This window comes from Pan troglodytes, chromosome 9 (assembly GCF_028858775.2).
Source record: "Pan troglodytes isolate AG18354 chromosome 9, NHGRI_mPanTro3-v2.0_pri, whole genome shotgun sequence".
NCBI lineage: Eukaryota > Metazoa > Chordata > Mammalia > Primates > Hominidae > Pan > Pan troglodytes.
The window spans coordinates 18,965,455-18,984,118 of record NC_072407.2 but is presented as its reverse complement, the minus strand read 5'-3'; the positions used below and the strand labels follow the sequence as shown (position 1 = coordinate 18,984,118).

The following is an 18,664-nucleotide window of genomic DNA, read 5'->3' as shown; positions in this document are numbered from 1 at the left end:
ACCACCATCATCATCATCACCATGCCACCACCTCCAATAAATCCATGTCATCATGTCCCTCATTCGGCCTTGCCTGTAAATGTGGGATTAAATTCATTCATGTATAAGCGTTTTTAGAACTTCCTATTGCTGTACTCTCCTGCCACCAGGTTTTGCATTTTCCAACTTAGCCTGTTATAGGGAATGTTCAATTCGTATCATTTAATTTGTAAAGACTGAACTTCAGGCAGTGGGGTGAGGAGGACTTTTTAAAGTGGTCACAGGGAGACTTTCATAAGGTTCCTAATCTCACCCAGAAGTGCTACTGGTCTGCCAGCCCCACCTCAGTGCCTGGCTCCTAAGAGCACAATGAAAATCCAAGTGCACAAATTCAGTTTCTACACATCATTTTGTAATCAAAGTCTTCATTTGGGTACCCTACCTCCCAGCATGAGGACTAGGATAAGGCAAGTGAGAAATTCACCTTGGGAACAGAATTTAAGAGGGCTCCAAGAAGATCAAAAGCAAGATAACACTTTAATGCAACAGTTTAAAATCAAAATTGAGGCAAAAACCCATTATGAACAAGACATCAAATTTTTAATAAGGCAGGATCACTATTATTGACTTTTTTCTTTTAGCTCAGCCTCCAGTATGGCTCAGCTTGGCACTTCCTTTGGCTCTCACTTCCTTCAATTCTGATGAAACACACTGAGAATGCACATAATGGAACATGCAAAGGAGGCACATTTGCGCTGATTGCATCACTCTGTGTGAGGAGCTCTCTGGGACAACTCCCACGGCCCAGGCCAGGGCTGCAGCCATTCAAGAACAGAAAGGGACCCCAGGAGAATCTCACTTGATACTGCCCCTCAGGATGAGTCCTGGAGCTTCGGTTCAGTTCCCAAAGGCCCAGAAAGAGGCTCTGATTCTGGCACAGCATTGCTGTTCTCTGTTAGAACCATTACTGTTCTGCACATAGAAATGGCAAAGCCCTATACAGTGTGTTCACCCATTCCACCCCGAGTACTGAAGATGAGATCTCAGCCATGAAACAGTGAAATACTTAACTTCCTGCTGCCCTAAACCTTCCTGTCATGATAAAAGCCATAGACAAACATTATTGATTGTTTTCTATCACTCAAAGAGCAAATGCAAGAAGGGGGAATAAGGGAGGGATTTCTCCTTATTGAGCTGAGGGAACGTGATAAACTGTTACAGGGAAGGCTCTATGTCCTGAAAGACTTATAGTTATTCCTGAGAATCCCCCACCTATTATCTCTCAAGGGGAGCTGGGGTGGGGTGGGGTGGGGAACATTTCATCAGTGCTGTCAGTCAGAAATGGCTGCCTCGGGGTAACTCAGCTCTCCTCTGCTATGTAGCCAGGGAAAGAATGCCAAAGAAGGAATGCTCCTTAATTTAAGTGAATTGGAGGATATTTTTGTAATGAAAATTAATCCTTTCTGAAAATAAATGATGGCAGGGGGCCCACTCCTGAACCAAGTACCTGTACTGTATAACAGCTGTGGCCAGACCAAAAACTGTAAGCCTCCTGGTGTTGCAAAGGCAGGGTTGATCTCAGGCATCCCATAGGTGATATTCCTCAGCTCCTGGTGCCTCAGCAGCATTGCCTCCCACCCACAGTCCCAATATCCATCCTGTGTCATCTCCACTGGCCTTTGGTAAGAAACTAGAGACCAAATTTAGTAATGATCTCTCACAATTATTTTTTCATTTTATTAGATTATTGATTAATAAGAATTTTAAGGTATCTCTTAATAGGCATTTGTAATAGGCAGTAGGTAGATATTCTGTGGCTGCAGATCCTGTGACACATACCTGTGGGGGTAACTTCAGCCCCTGGGGATAGTCACAAGCCAGTTAAACAGAAAAACTCAAAGACCTGACTAACTTGCTGACTTCCGCAGTGTCCTTGCGTGGGAGATGGAGAGAAATTGGAAACACTCTCAGAGGACAAGGTTTGCTTAGTATATGAAGCCTTTGCCCTTGATATTTCCTCTGTTTGGAATATTTTCCCCCATATCTGCCTCAAATTTCCCTTCTATAGTAGGCAGAATAATGCTCCCCTCCCCCAATAGGTCCACATACTAATCCCTAGAACTGTGAATATGTTAGGTTTCATGGCAAGAAGAATTAAGGTTGCAGATGGAATTAAAGGGCTAATCAGCTGATCTTTGAGTCGGGATTATCCAGGTGGGCCCAATATAATCACAACGATCCTTATAAGTGGAAGAAGGAAGTAGAAGAGAGATAATCAGAGAGACAGCGATGTTGGAAGGATTCAAACTGACATTAATGGCCTTGAAGAGGAAGGAATGGGGACGAAAGCCAAGGAATGTGGGCAGCCTCTAGAAGCTGAAAAAGACAAGGAAACAGAATCTCTCCTACAGTCTCTAGAAAGAATGAAGCCCCACTAACACCTCTCTGTCAGCCCTGGAAGACTCATTTTGGACTTCTCACCTCAAGAATTGTAAGAAAATAAATTTGTGTGGTTTTAAGCCATCAGATTGGTGGTAATTTATTACAACAGTAGTGGGAAACAAATACACCTCTTTAGCAGTTGATCTCAGCTCCAATGTCATCTTCCTAATAAGACTTTCCTTGACAGCCCTCGCCTGCTAAAGTATCTCCCCAACCACCAGGCGTTTTCTATAACGCACTTTTTGTTTGCTTCTGATTATTGAAAATTATTGTATTTCCATGTCATTGCTCTTCCCTCTCATAAGAATGTAAGTTATAGAAAGGACTTTGTTGCTCTTATTCACCTATGTATCTCCATTGCTTAGGACATGGGAACATAGTAGACATTGAATAAATATTTGTTGTGTGAATGAGTCGTAAGCTAATGAGGACCATAAAACTCATGCCACTGCTAAATCACAATTAGAGGGCAGCTGTTAGAAGAGTCCCAAACCCAGTAAGTCCTGTATTGCAGGAACTGTCCAACAGAAAACAGGAATAAAAACAATTAGCAAGAATAATATGAAATCAGTTGCTTAATTCCACGCAGTGGAGGCAGAAATCTTGAATAGTAAATACTCTCCGTGAACAAGTGCAGACAAGAGTCCCGTGATTGCCAATAAGTAATCATTTTGTTAAGACCAGAGAGGGGTCAAATATAGGTAAACTGAGTTAATCACATAAACTGCTCAATCATCACAATTATTAAAAGATCACACACAAAAATACATTAACAGGAGAAAAATAGTAAAACAGGACAAAACAGTAAAATTACTTTCTTTTACTACTGATGGGTCAATTTTCTACTGGAAATTCTGAAAAGTATCAGGTTCAGCTAAAGACTGCAGTGTTGATCATCTCTCCAGTTTTCCTAGTGTGAAATGAAATAAGCAGACCTGGTACTTAAAAAGACACTTTAAGAAAGGTCTGGCCCCAGAGAGGCAGGATCCGCCTAGCCCAGTGAGTGAGGCCGTCCTGACACCTCGTCAATGCCCTTGTGTCAACATTCTAGAAAATGGACTCCTGGCTCATTGCTCCGCCTAGAGCCCCGCCACCTCCAAAGGGTAGCACCGGCCACCCGCTCCGCAAAGTCCACTCTCAGCCGCGCAAAACTAGGGGGTAGTTGTCCCGAAGGGGCCTGAGCGCTCACTCAGTCAGCCAATGGCCACGGAGCTAGGGCGGGACCTGAGGGTATCCTGCCAATGGGAGTACGGCAGGGCTGGAGGGAGTGCCTGGGTCTCAGGGCTGCGGTGGAGTTCGCACCTCCAGCTCGGGCCGATGTGGAAGCTTTGGAGAGCTGAAGAGGGCGCGGCGGCGCTCGGCTGCGCGCTCTTCCTGCTGCTCTTCGCGCTAGGGGTCCGCCAGCTGCTGAAGCAGAGGCGGCCGATGGGCTTCCCCCCGGGGCCGCCGGGGCTGCCATTTATCGGCAACATCTATTCCCTGGCAGCCTCATCCGAGCTTCCCCATGTCTACATGAGAAAGCAGAGCCAGGTGTACGGAGAGGTACAGCCCCGACGGGCCCCGGGCAGGGAGGGCCGCCAGGCTGGCCCGGGCTGGCCAGGGCCTTCCTGGTTGGACTTATGGCCGCTCCTGGGCCGACTAGTCGGGACCTCTCCGTGTGCCGGCTGCCCTTTGAGGGACACCCGCTTACCGGGTCTGGAAGGGAGAAGTCCTCGACGCCGTGCCCCCTTGCAGGGGGAGCCCCGCCCCTGCCGGTGACCCACTCCGGGCCGAGGCCCCGAGGCGATCCAGTCCTGATTTTCCCGCTACCGCTCGAGCTCTTGCTCCTGCGCCTGCGCCGTTTGGCTCGCCAGCCGCGCCGCCACTTCAGGTCCAGGGTGGACGCATGCCCTCAGGTGCGGGTGTCTTGCGAGTCGGCCTCGCAGCTCTGTGGAAGCTGCACGCGGCTTGTCGGAAAATCAAGGCGTTCTGAGTTCTAGATGGTTAATAGCAGGTTCTTCGGTGTCTGCAGTCGACGAACGACTGGTGTAGGCGTTTGCTGTGAGAATGGAGAATGCAGGGGAACGCCCCTGACTGAGAAGCGGGCCCTGGGAAACGATTGTGAACGCGTGAATGAATTGCTGACTAAAATCCGCTGCGGGGGTCCTACAGCGCAGATGTTAATGCCGTTCTGACTGGCTGGGAACGGCACCTTAGCAGATACTTAAAAGGCGCCTTCTGTGTGCCACTGTCACTGCCAACTTGGTGACTCATTTAAAACTCATAACCAGCCGGTGAGGTCGGTACTTCGCTCCTCCTCATTCAGCGGAGGAGAAAGCAGCACGGAAATGCCCTGTGACTGGCAGCGGAAAAGGCGACCACCGCTTGTGTGTGGGTGTCCCGACGTCCGGAGGGGGCAGGAGTTTCCACGGGTCCTGGCCAGAGCTCACCTGTTTTGTTTTGAATTACACTTATTTATATGCAACTACAGGCCTGACGCTAGCGGTGAAGAAGGCAGATACAGCCTTTTAAGGCGTTGGCAGATGAGTGGGAGAGAGAAAACTAATCTCACTATCGGCAACAGGCTGTGGTCAGTGTTTTGAAGGAAAAGTACAGGGATGTTTGGCAACTGTGGTATTTCAGGTTTGACCTTAAATCCTTACTTAAACCAATTTTTACAAGGATTGGTCTAGGTGCCCGGGCGCGGTGGCTCACGCCTATAATCCCAGCACTTTAGGAGGCCGAGGCGGGCGGATCACGAAATCAGGAGATCGAGACCGTCCTGGCTAACACGGTGAAACCCCATCTCTACTAAAAGAATACAAAAAATCAGCCGGGCGTGGTGGCGGGCACCTGTAGTCCCAGCTATTCGGGAGGCTGAGGCAGGAGAATGGCGTGAACCCGGGAGGCGGAGCTTTCAGTGAGCCGAGATCGCGCCACTGCACTCCAGCCTGGGCAACAGAGCCAGACTCCGTCTCAAAAAAAAAAAAAAAAAAAAAAATTGGTCTAGGTTTCTAGAATAGAAAGTCACTAATGGTTTACGTTCCTTTCATGGTTCACTAATAGTTTACGTTGTTAAAGGGAAGCTGGACGAGATAATAAAGGTATGTATAATTCTTAGATCTTATTTTCCAACCTGCAGTTCTCCCAGAATTGAGTTTATTCCCATGATTTTCATGTAATATATTTGATCTCTTTGGTATCTTGGTACACAGCATCATAATATTCTAGAGAAATAAAATGTGAAAGCATAAGACTAGAGATCAGGTCTTCTGCCAGACAAAACTTGACCTCTATTCTGAGTCTTACTTTTTTTTTTCATCTCGGTAGTGAGAATAACAACAGAAAACAGAAAAGTGCTACTCAAGTGTTCTTGGTTATTGTGTATGTTATTAGTTTCTTTCTTTTTTTATTTGAGACGAGTCTCGCTCTGTCACCCAGGCTGGAGTGCAGTGATGCCATCTCGGCTCACTGAAAGCTCCGCCTCCCGAGTTCACGCCATTCTCCTGCCTCAGCCTCCCGAGTAGCTGGGACCACAGGTGCTCGCCACCACGCCCGGCTAATTTTTTGTAATTTTTAGTAGAGATGGGCATTCACTCGGTTAGGCAGGATGGTCTCGATCTCCTGACCTCGTGATCTGCCCGCCTCGGCCTCCCAAAGTGCTGGGATTACAGGCGTGAGCCACCGCGCCCGGCCTATGTTACTAGTTTCTATACACAGAACACATTTGTTCGACCTCCAAATTTGAAAGTATTTTTAAACAAGTTATTTGAAATGGTTTCTCACAGAAAAAGGAATTAAGCTTTTCTTATATAAATATTTGAACTGAAAGACACTCGGTATTACTATGAATATTTCTTTTGGGCAGGGGATTGTCTAAGTCCCCTATCATAGTTTTATTGCTGGTACCACTGTTTGAGGGAACCATGGTTCTTTACAGAGAGAGCTCTTGACTACAAATGAAATAGGGCCAAACTGTTACTAGCTGCAATGGGGCAGAGGAAAAACTGAAAGGAGCAAAAATGAAAAAGAATGTATGCATCAAAGAGTAGACATTGTTTGCCTCACTGTGCCTTAGATCTAGTTGATAACCACCAAACATATTAACTCTAGGCTACAGCAGCATTTGATCTTTATCCTGGTGTGAAACATCTCTAAAGATCTCCCATTATCTTAGAGATATTTTCCAATTCTGACAAAGTCTCAAAGTTGGCATAAATTGTTAAAATACTATACCTTTTTTTGGAGGTTGAAGAATATTGTTCTCTCCTGTGCTTCCAAAAAGTTCTGGAAAGTTGTACCTAGGACTTAAATAAAATCTTAGTTTTCCACTGTCTTTTAAATTTGAGATGTATGCTCACAGAAAAAAAAAAAAAAAACTGGACTTTAAAATTGCTTAGGACAGTCACTTCAAGTGACACCCACCTTTGTGTTAGTCTGTGAATTCAATTCTGCTTTGTGATTCTTGAAAGTTAAACAGCCAGTCCTCAGGACTTATATACTCATTTTAAAGGCAATCTTAAATAGAAGTGTATCACACTGAAAATTACCATTTCCTTGGAGATTGATTCTGAATGTTTAAATTTCTGCAGTAACTTTAATCTTAGTCTAGATTTCAAGAGGCATTCCCTGGCTAGGAAAGCCAATACAAGTGGCTTTATCGATTATTTTCAGGTAATGGACTTCAGGACAGTAAAATAATTCCATTAAGGCAAGTAGAATTGACAGCGTATTAATTTATTTTTACAGCATTTATTGAGAACTTTATGCACAGCACTGAAAGAGATTCTGTGTAAGGATTCAAAGATGAAAAAGATGATATCACTGCTCCTAAGGAGTTTGTAATTTAGCACGCAGGCAGAAGACAAGAATATGAATGTTTCTGGTTCAAGATAGTGTTAAATAAGTGCCATGGGAGCTTCTAAGCTCCCACGTGTGGTTCAAAGCAGAGAGAAAAAGAGTGCCCCAAGAAAGGCATCATGGAGGATGGTCCCTAAAGACTTGGTATGGTTAGGGTAGTATGGCAGTCAAAGGAAGCCTTCCAAATGAGGAAGCAAACCAAGCAAAGGTTGAAAAGTGTGGCAGTCACTTAATGGTTTTCATCAACAGCACTTTGCACATTTGTCTGTTATTAGCATTTAGCCCATGATGTTATAATAATATGTTTAAATGTATGTCTCTATGACTATTCATTAATTCAACATATATTTCTATTGTCATATGCTGTGCACTGTCCTAGGTGCTAGAGATATAGCAGTGACCAAAACAGATTCCTGCCCTTATGTAGCTTATATTCTAGTGGGGGGAAGACAGACAATATAAACACAAGTAAATTATATAATATATTCAAAGAGTACAGAGTAGGAAGTAAACTAAATTAGGGTAAGGGAATGGAGAATGTTAGTGGGTCAGATTTTAAATTGCTTAATCAGAACAGGTCTCACCACAAAGATAGCATCTGAACAAAGACTTAAAGGAAATGAAGGAGCAAGCTATAGGAATATCAAAAGGAAGAACATTCTAGACTAAGAAAAGAGCAAGAACAAAGGCCATAAAGCAAGAGAATGCCACGTTGAGAATTACCTGTAAAAAGACAAGGATGAAATTAGGGAGGCCAGTTAGGAGGTTGTTGTTATAACATAAGGGAGAAATGCGGGTGACTTAGACCGGTCACCTGCAGGTTATAATAAATTGTCTGATTCTGTTTATATTCTGAAGGTAGAAACAGCATAACTGCTGAGCAGTTGGATGTGGAGTTTGGAAGAAAATAATGAGTCAGTGTGGGTGACTGCAAAGTCCTGGGCCTCAACCACTTGAAGGATGTATGGAGTGGTCATTAACTGGGAGAGTGAAAAATTATGAGTAGGGCTGGTTTGGGTGAGGGAAAGAGACTTGAAGATCATGGAGTGATCTAGAAGGCAAGGAAAATGTTTTGTGTATTCCTGTTTACATCTCTGCCAGCATTATAATTAGCCCATAATTGGCACTAAAATTATTGAATAAATCAAAGAATATATAAGCTAATCTTGTACCCTTCCATAGATCAAAGCAGTTTAAGGATAAGTTTTCACAATTTGAGTCACACACCTTTACCAAAAGTCCTTGAAAACTGTATACAGGAATACATACTAGTTCAAGTAAAAATTTCTCCAGTTCTACCCTCAAATAGAGGACTATTTCAGATTCTTGAGTAAAGGTGGATTGTGTAACAACTTTCTCAAGCCATGGCTCCTCCTTGCTTTTTATGATCCCTGGTGTCCACAGTTTGAAGCTCTACCCTGAAGCTCTATCCTGAAATACATTTGCCCTCTGTTCTGCCTTCATAGTGACACAACTTTAAGTTCATGGCTCTTTTACTATCCTTGTGGAATGGCATCTTTTTATTGTCTCTGCTAAAGTTCCCTTCTGCGAAGAGACTTTCCTTTAATAGGACTACATTACTGCATTGTCCCCACTTTGCTTGGCTGGTAGCCATTCCCTTTTACTTAGAACTCTTCTACTGTCACTTTTGACTAATACCACTGCTTATGGCAGGCAGTCCATGTTCTTTTCCCAAGGTTCTGGATATACCTAGTGCTCACTTGGCAGAGCCCACCCGTGTGCCAAAGACTCTGGTGGCCATTACTCAGCTGGTTAGTTGTTACCACTTGGCAGTCCTCATGACCTTTGCTGATATAACTTTCTGCTGAACTTTTGTTCTCTGCTAAGCCTCCTGTTTTCTTCTGAAGTAGTGTGTACCATGGCTAAATCTCCTTGACTTGTTTGCACAGGGATAAGGCTTGTCTCAGTATTTTGGCTGTAAAAAGCTATCCTGAAAGGATGGCAATAAGCAATCTTTACATTCCACTGATAAGGGAATATCGTTCTCTCACTGACTGGCCTCTTATATTGGGTTAACTAGAATAGACTACAGGAGGTGTGACATTGTAAGTGAACCTGGGGTGAGGCACAGGGCAGACAACTCCAGCAAGGCATGGAATGGATCCTGTTTTGCCTTCCCCTTAACTGAGAGGCAGCCACCTAACCTATGTGGTAAATGCCTTTCCTCCAAGGTTAGGTTCCCTTAGAGCCCTCTTCATTCACTTTGTGGAATACAGAGAGCCAAATACAAATGGGCTTAGTTACAGTATGTTTATACTTCAAAGTTGTCTCTCAGGTATTTGAGAATCCTCTCCCTAACTAGCCTCATTCATCTTGGAAATAGAAGGAGATTCCTAGATATCATTGAACATTTTGAGGTAAAATGAATCATAAAAGAGCATGTATATCAAATATATTTTCTATGGCAATACTGAAGCCCAGATAGGTTAAGTGTTCTGCCCAGAGTCTTTTATCTGTTTAATGGCAAACCTTAAACTAGACCCAGGCCTCCCGAGTCCAGTACCCTTTTCATTATACTGTTGGTAAGACTGTGACTTTAGGCACTGAATGGCATAATGAAATCACACAGTTTTGCATGCCTTATAGAAGGAGGGCACTCTGAACATTGTCAGTTGAGTAATAACTGCCTATATTTTCAGGGACGTAACAAATCCTGGAAGAGCCGCACTTACCACTTGTAGATTTCCATGGTTATATTTCTCCATACATGTTGTCATTTAAATGTTGTTTTTCTTCTCTTCTCAAAGATCTTCAGTTTAGATCTTGGAGGCATATCAACTGTGGTTCTAAATGGCTATGATGTAGTAAAGGAATGCCTTGTTCATCAAAGTGAAATTTTTGCAGACAGACCATGCCTTCCTTTATTCATGAAGATGACAAAAATGGGAGGTATGTTTATTTGCACCTATTTAGTGATTTACTAAGCTATTTTAAATCACATTCCTTATTTTAAGTTTTAGTGCATAGAGTTGGGATTATTTTGTACTGATTAATAAGAAACTATTTATTTACAGAACCTAGTATTTGAGGACCTTTCAGGCTGTACTACACTCATATTTTAGACCAGTACATTGCTAATTCTATTGTGGTCCAGCTCTAATAAGTATTATAAATAATGTTTTTAAGAATCAACACCTAATAACATCTGCAGGTTTTGTGAAACAAGTTAGGAATAAACACATACTTCCACTTGAATCCGAAGTGCCCTTTTGAACCTAGTCTTGAGTACTTGGTGACATTTTTACTATCATTTTACTTATAAGCTTACAGAACTTGAAGCAGCTTTTTTGACTACTAATCACTGGGATTAGTAAGTGTAGAGTTGCATGGTTTGTGTAAAGGACTAGCATTCTGTATGGTTTAGTATTGATCAGTGTTGGGGATTCCATATTCAACAAGGGGGAAAGACTGAAAGTTGACAAAATCGGTAAGAAGAAAGCAGCAACAGACAGCCTAAAATAGAATGTTCAGATCACATACAGTGGTTTTAATAGTTAATAGTATAAGAATTTTTACTAAAGTTGTGTCCTAAATTTCTGAGTTTCACATTTAATTTCAAATAAAAATTTAACAATATCTTGCTTACATAGGCAAAAACTAAAGACATTGGTTGAAAAGGCAAAAATTAAAATCCTATATTACATCACAAAGGAAATCAACTAATGCAGAGAAAGCACAACTTGTAAAAGACTGAATTCTCAGGCCAGAGTATAATGATACTTGAAAGCAGTAATATAAATAAAAACCAAACAATTAGACCAAAGAAGCAGCCACAATTATAATAGACCTTTAAAAAGATGATGAAAATGAAAGATGATGCAATCACAGTAATATTTGAGACAAAGTATATATTTTTCAAAGCTGTAAATTTATTGTTTAGACTGTTTTTATCATAAAGCATTCAACTTAAGATTTTTAAAAACCAGGTAGAAAATTATATGTTTTTTTATTTCTTTTTTTAATTTTTATTTTTTTAAATTATTATTATACTTTAAGTTTTAGGGTACATGTGCACAATGTGCAGGTTAGTTACATATGTATACATGTGCCATACTGGTATGCTGCACCCATTAACTTGTCATTTAGCATTAGGTATATCTCCTAATGCTATCCCTCCCCCCTCCCCCCACCCCACAACAGTCCCCAGAGTGTGATGTTCCCCTTCCTGTGTCCATGTGTTCTCATTGTTCAGTTCCCACCTATGAGTGAGAATATGCGGTGTTTGGTTTTTTGTTCTTGCGATAGTTTACTGAGAATGATGATTTCCAATTTCATCCATGTCCCTAACAAAGGACATGAACTCATTATTTTTTATGGCTGCATAGTATTCCATGGTGTATATGTGCCACATTTTCTTCATCCAGTCTATCATTGTTGTACCTTTGGGTTGGTTCCAAGTCTTTGCTATTGTGAATAGTGCCGCAATAAACTTACGTGTGCATGTGTCTTTATAGCAGCATGATTTATAGTCCTTTGGGTATATACCCAGTAATGGGATGGCAGGGTCAAATGGTATTTCTAGTTCTAGATCCCTGAGGAATCGCCACACTGACTTCCACAATGGTTGAACTAGTTTACAGTCCCACCAACAGTGTAAAAGTATTCCTAATTCTCCACATCCTCTCCAGCACCTGTTGTTTCCTGACTTTTTAATGATTGCCATTCTAACTGGTGTGAGATGGTATCTCATTGTGGTTTTGATTTGCATTTCTCTGATGGCCAGTGATGGTGAGCATTTTTTCATGTGTTTTTTGGCTGCATAAATGTCTTCTTTTGAGAAGTGTCTGTTCATGTCCTTTGCCCACTTGTTGATGGGGTTGTTTTTTTCTTGTAAATTTGTTTGAGTTCATTGTAGACTCTGGATATTAGCCCTTTGTCAGATGAGTAGGTTGCAAAAATTTTCTCCCATTTTGTAGGTTGCCTGTTCACTCTGATGGTAGTTTCTTTTGCTGTACAGAAGCTCTTTAGTTTAATTAGATCCCATTTGTCAATTTTGGCTTTTGTTGCCATTGCTTTTGGTGTTTTAGACATGAAGTCCTTGCCCATGCCTATGTCCTGAATGGTAATGCCTAGGTTTTCTTCTAGGGTTTTTATGGTTTTAGGTCTAACGTTTAAGTCTTTAATCCATCTTGAATTAATTTTTGTATAAGGCATAAGGAAGGGATCCAGTTTCAGCTTTCTACATATGGCTAGCCAGTTTTCCCAGCACCATTTATTAAATAGGGAATCTTTTCCCCATTGCTTATTTTTCTCAGGTTTGTCAAAGATCAGATAGTTGTAGATATGCAGCATTATTTCTGAGGGCTCTGTTCTGTTCCATTGATCTATATCTCTGTTTTGGTACCAGTACCATGCTGTTTTGGTTAGTGTAGCCTTGTAGTATAGTTTGAAGTCAGGTAGTGTGATGCCTCCAGCTTTGTTCTTTTGGCTTAGGCTTGACTTGGCGATGCAGGCTCTTTTTTGGTTCCATATGAACTTTAAAGTAGTTTTTTCCAATTCTGTGAAGAAAGTCATTGGTAGCTTGATGGGGATGGCATTGAATCTATAAATTACCTTGGGCAGTATGGCCATTTTCATGATATTGATTCCTCCTACCCATGAGCATGGAATGTTCTTCCATTTGTTTGTTTCCTCTTTTATTTCATTGAGCAGTGGTTTGTAGTTCTCCTTGAAGAGGTCCTTCACGTCTGTTGTAAGTTGGATTCCTAGGTATTTTATTCTCTTTGAAGCAATTGTGAATGGGAGTTCACTCATGATTTGGCTCTCTGATTGTCTATTATTGGTGTATAAGAATGCTTGTGATTTTTGTACATTGGTTTTGTATCCTGAGACTTTGCTGAAGTTTCTTATCAGCTTAAGGAGATTTTGGGCTGAGACAATGGGGTTTTCTCGATATACAATCATGTCATCTGCAAACAGGGACAATTTGACTTCCTCTTTTCCTAATTGAATACCCTTTATTTCCTTCTCCTGCCTAATTGCCCTGGCCAGAACTTCCAACACTATGTTTGATATGTGTTGTTTTAAGGTACTATGTACTGACCTTGGAAGTAGAAAATCATGGCCACTATTAGCCCACTGTGTGAATGGGAAAAAGTTGCCCTTTGGGTGAGCCCAGTGTCATGCCCAGGCACACAGCTTGGCCCGTGTAGGGTTGTTATAAACAGTGCTCCTCTGACCTTCTTGTGTATGTATCCCATGTGCACATATTTCTCTAGGGCTGGTTTCATCTTGGCACCATTGCACTAGCTGTTACCTCTAACTGCAGTGGTCTTTCCTCCGGTATTTGCTTGTCTCACTTCCTCATCTCCTAAATCTTTACTCAGATGTCATCTTCTCAGTGAGCATTTTGCTGACTACCCTATATCTTTTTACTTGCTGTATAATTTATTTGTTGTTTTGTCTGTCTTTCCTACTAGTGTCTAAGCTCTGTGAGAGTAGGGACCTTTGCTTCTTTTGTTCCCTGATACATTCCTGACACTTAGAACATTGCCTGGAACATAGTAGGTGTTCCACAAATACATGTTAAATGAATATCTGTTGAATGAATAGTCATCTGGGAGTATAGAAAAAAGAATGGACTATGGGAATGTAAGATTGCTACACAGCACTAATGACCCCCTTACAGTAACTTTTTAATAAGTTCTACATTCAAAAATTATTGCACAATAAGTTGTTGGAATGTAAATTTTGTGTGTACCTCATGTACACAAGAGAATGTGACATTTTTCATTGTGGGTTGTGTTAGTCCATTTTGTATTGCTATAAAGAAATACCCGAGGCTGGGTAACCTGTAAAGAAAAGAGGTTTAATTGGCTCATGGTTCTGCACACTTTATAGGAAGCATGGTGCTGGCGTCTGCTTCTGTTGAGGCCATCTGCTTCTACTGAAGCTCACAATCATGGCAGAAGGCATTGAGGAAAGCCAGCAGGTCATATGGCAAGAGTGGTAGCAACAGAGCAAGTAGGGAGAGGTCCTTAACTTTTAAACAACCAGATCTCACATTAACTGAGGGAGAACTCACTTATCACCAAGGGGATGTTGTAAGACCATTCATAAGGGATCTGCCCCTATGATCCAATCAGTTCCCACCATGCCCCACCTCCAACATTGGGAATCACATATCAATGTGAAATTTATCAGAGGTACAACCGTGTCCCAGTAATGAGTGAAATTTTGAGTAAAGTACATGTTACATAAATATGTGCACTGAAGATGTTGAATTAATTTAAGGGAGAAAATTTCAATAGTAGCAACATCAAAACAGCAGATACATTGTGGAGACTCTGAAATTTTAAGGCAGGCAATATCAGCATTAGAAAAGTTTGAGCTTCATGTTTGCCCTTTTTTTGACTTCAGCATTTCGACTATATTGACAGCTCATTCAGAGTACCCTTACCCCTGTCATAGTTACTTGATTGTCTACCATATCCCTTTAATGGGAGGAAATTTATTTTCTAAAATCTATTCTCTTTTAAGCAGAAAATTTCTAATCCTAGAAGGATGATTTTTTAGGTGTTTGTTTAGTCTAAGATAAAACTTTGTCCATTGAACATGTGGTCATTTGTCTTTGGTAAATTAGGCTTATAGTAAAAGTTGGATAATATAGTCACCTGGGCCTATTTCACCAGGTTAAATTACACAAGACTGACTAGCTTCTTGTGGTGGTGCAATTATAGGCCTTTTCTGCCAGTCCACAGATAAGGAGTAGAAAAACTTTATCTGTTATAATACTCTGGCTAATGAGTTGCTGAGAACAGGACCCAACCATGTAGTTATATAGGAGGATAATTTGGAGAAGGATGACTAACCATCCATTAAAAAAATTTTGTTCCCTTTCATTTTTTAGATACAGAGAAGTAGGAATTATACAATATTTTAATATTTTTTTTCAGGCTTACTCAATTCCAGATATGGCCGAGGATGGGTCGATCACAGACGATTAGCTGTAAACAGTTTTCGATATTTTGGATATGGCCAAAAGTCTTTTGAATCTAAAATCTTGGAAGAAACCAAATTTTTCAATGATGCTATTGAAACGTACAAAGGTAGACCTTTTGACTTTAAACAGTTAATAACGAATGCTGTTTCAAACATAACCAATCTGATCATTTTTGGAGAACGATTCACTTATGAAGACACCGATTTTCAGCACATGATTGAGTTATTTAGTGAAAATGTGGAACTAGCTGCCAGTGCCTCAGTCTTCTTGTATAATGCCTTTCCATGGATTGGCATCCTGCCTTTTGGAAAACATCAACAGCTGTTTAGAAATGCAGCCGTAGTCTATGATTTTCTCTCCAGACTCATTGAAAAAGCTTCAGTCAACAGAAAGCCTCAGCTACCTCAGCATTTTGTTGATGCTTATTTAGATGAGATGGATCAAGGTAAAAATGACCCAGCATCTACTTTCTCCAAAGAAAACCTAATTTTCTCAGTGGGTGAACTCATCATTGCTGGAACTGAAACTACAACCAATGTGCTACGGTGGGCGATTCTTTTCATGGCCCTTTATCCTAATATTCAAGGTGAGGATTCTCTTGATGATCTCAGGGTCTATCCTTACATGTAGGGTTCATACATGTTTTTGAGTCTTGGCCATGCACAATACATTTTCTTTAGGAACTCCTGCGATGCCAGCCAAGTATAGAAATATTTAATAGTTACAAAAAAGAGTTTTCAAATCTATTATCTCAGTTCATGTAAAAAAAATCTCTGAAAGAGGTCTTATTATGCCCATTTTATAAATCAGAAAAAACACTGTGTGTCTGCAAGTGGCAGAGCTGGAATCTGAACTCTGATAGAATTTTAAAAACTAATTTTATGCTTTACTATTTTTCTTACTCCAATTCTAGGTATGTTTAATGTTTATTCTTATTACTTATGTCTTTCACAATAGAGCTACCCAGAGCACTGACTACTGTTAGAACAAGATATATAGCATATATTTCAATAGAACGCCCAGATAATAAAAAATCTGAATCTGGATGTATCTATATCCTATTGGCTTGTTATAGGTTATCCTTTATTTTATTCCAGAGGGAAATAACTTTAGGTATAATTCTAAGAACTGCATAATAACTTGAATACTTTTTCTCTGACAGGACAAGTTCAGAAAGAGATTGATTTAATTATGGGCCCTAATGGGAAGCCTTCTTGGGACGACAAATGCAAAATGCCTTATACTGAGGCAGTTTTGCATGAAGTTTTAAGATTCTGTAATATAGTTCCATTAGGGATTTTCCATGCAACCTCTGAAGATGCAGTTGTACGTGGTTATTCCATTCCTAAAGGCACAACAGTAATTACAAATCTTTATTCTGTACACTTTGATGAAAAGTACTGGAGAGACCCAGAAGTGTTCCATCCTGAGCGATTTCTGGACAGCAGTGGATATTTTGCCAAGAAGGAAGCTTTGGTTCCTTTTTCCCTAGGTAAGAGAACTTTCACGGGGCGTAACTTTAGAATAAAGGATAATGATAATTCATTAGATACAGCATCTTAATCTAAAGCATCCTTCTATAGAATTAAATATCCCAATTCTAAAAACACAGAACTGATTCTTACAGGAGAGAATGATTAAATTGGAAGTAATTAACATCTGTTTCGGCTTAATATAAGCCTTAATTTATTAACTATAGATGAACTTTTGAGAACCCCTGGCTTCTTCTAAATCTGTTTTTCAAAACTTGTGGAATGAGAATTCAGTAACAGGTAGCTTGAGAAACTGAGACCCAGAGAGGGAAAAGATATAGTCACTTAAGTAAAACTGGAATCTCACTCTCTTGGCTTCTGGTTATTGTACTTCATCTTCAATTAGGAAAATATTGCTTCTTCTGTGAAAAGGTACACAAGACCCATGGAAGATGGACTAGAAACTCTTCCCCTTCATTGGGGAAGAATACACACTTAGTTGAAATGAAGTGGACTGTTCTTGAGCAAAATGTCTCACCTCAAATTAGATCTTTTGCGGCATATCTTAGGCTCTGTTGCAGCATAGGAGGGAAGTGGGAGATGGAACTAAAGTCTTACAAAAGTCCGTGGTCTAACAAAAGGAGGTAAATGAATGGGTTCTGCTTGCTGAAGTGTCAATTTCTATTCTTTGAGATTTAAGAAAATCCTTTAATAAACATAATTCCCTCTTTCTTTAAATTCCAGATTTCCTGAATGACATCCAAATATTAGACATTAATTTTGGTAAAGATTGTGGGTTTAAAAAATTATTACATCTGCTTTTTCTGTTTAGGAAGAAGACATTGTCTTGGAGAACAGTTGGCTCGCATGGAAATGTTCTTGTTTTTTACAGCATTGCTTCAGAGGTTTCATTTGCATTTTCCACATGAACTAGTTCCAGATCTGAAGCCCAGGTTAGGCATGACATTGCAGCCCCAACCCTACCTCATCTGTGCTGAAAGACGCTGAAACTGCCTGGGATGTTTTCGGGAACAAGGATGTATATTTGCCTTATCCCTGAACTTGGTTTAATCAAATCAATGTGTGTATTAGAATAAAAGTCACAGCATCAAAAAGCCAAATGAACACAGATGTGTCTTAAAATAGTACTAGAGCAGAAACAAGCACTAGTCGTGATTGTTTTTCAAGATTTTATGACTTCTGGGATAAAATTCTCTGTTGAGAGACACAAAGGTGCAAATGATGGGTGTTGCTTAAAATGCTAAGAAGGGTCATGGACGCCCTAAGCTGAGCATCTTGTTTAGTACCAGGTACTTTCATCCCTTCTTGACTCCATCTGCCTTCTGTCCTGGGGGGCCTTGGTTCCAGAAACCAGCTCCCTTCTGATCAGGTATTGACATTAATAAACTGTGTGGTACCAGTCCAGTTTAATAGAGGACTACAGAAGAAATTAAAACACAAATAAATGAGTTTGGACTATAGAGGTATTTTAGATATGGTGGGAGATGGTAGAAGAAATATGTATTTAATGTAGAGCCTGCCAGTGCTTTCATATCTTGCTTCCTGCTCTGTCTTCATAAGAACTGTGTCATTCTTCTTATAAATGAGGGTCTGTGTGACCCTGAGTGTCCATCTTCATAGCAGTTAAGTAGATAGGACATTACAATAATATATTTAAAATTTAAAATGATAAATGGCTATTGAATCTTTGTTGGCACATTTTCCCTGGCACCACTTCTTTCTAAAACCAATCACAAGGATTAAAGATTGAATTCACTTATATCTTTTAGAGGTCTCTAGGCATTTCCATGGGTTAGTGTTATTTTTCTAAAGATAATTATATTCAAATCCAAAAACATGCTTTAGAGACAGGGTAACTGTGTAAACTGGGACACTTGAGAGTGAATGGGGTCCTATTCATAATTATGTCAGGACAACAAGGGTAAATTGTGACTGCCCTAAACAAACT

General features: G+C 40.6%; 1 protein-coding gene across 10 annotated transcripts; it reads left to right on the top strand.

Moving 5' to 3' along the window:
- The first annotated feature begins 1,726 nt into the window (after positions 1-1,726).
- On the top strand, positions 1,727-17,820 carry CYP2R1 (cytochrome P450 family 2 subfamily R member 1). Of its 10 annotated transcripts, none has more exons than XM_063782815.1 (6): positions 4,273-4,791; positions 5,467-5,504; positions 10,029-10,170; positions 15,177-15,809; positions 16,386-16,715; positions 17,528-17,820. In XM_063782815.1, exons 1-6 carry the CDS (start codon positions 4,749-4,751, stop codon positions 17,701-17,703), a joined length of 1,362 nt encoding a protein of 453 aa, XP_063638885.1. In that variant the 5' UTR covers positions 4,273-4,748; the 3' UTR covers positions 17,704-17,820. The 10 variants fall into 10 exon arrangements, with proteins under 10 accessions (XP_054517176.1, XP_001172230.2, XP_063638892.1 ...); XM_063782818.1 differs by having other exon boundaries at positions 4,273-4,990; XM_063782816.1 differs by having other exon boundaries at positions 4,273-5,043.
- Positions 17,821-18,664: the final 844 nt, after the last annotated feature.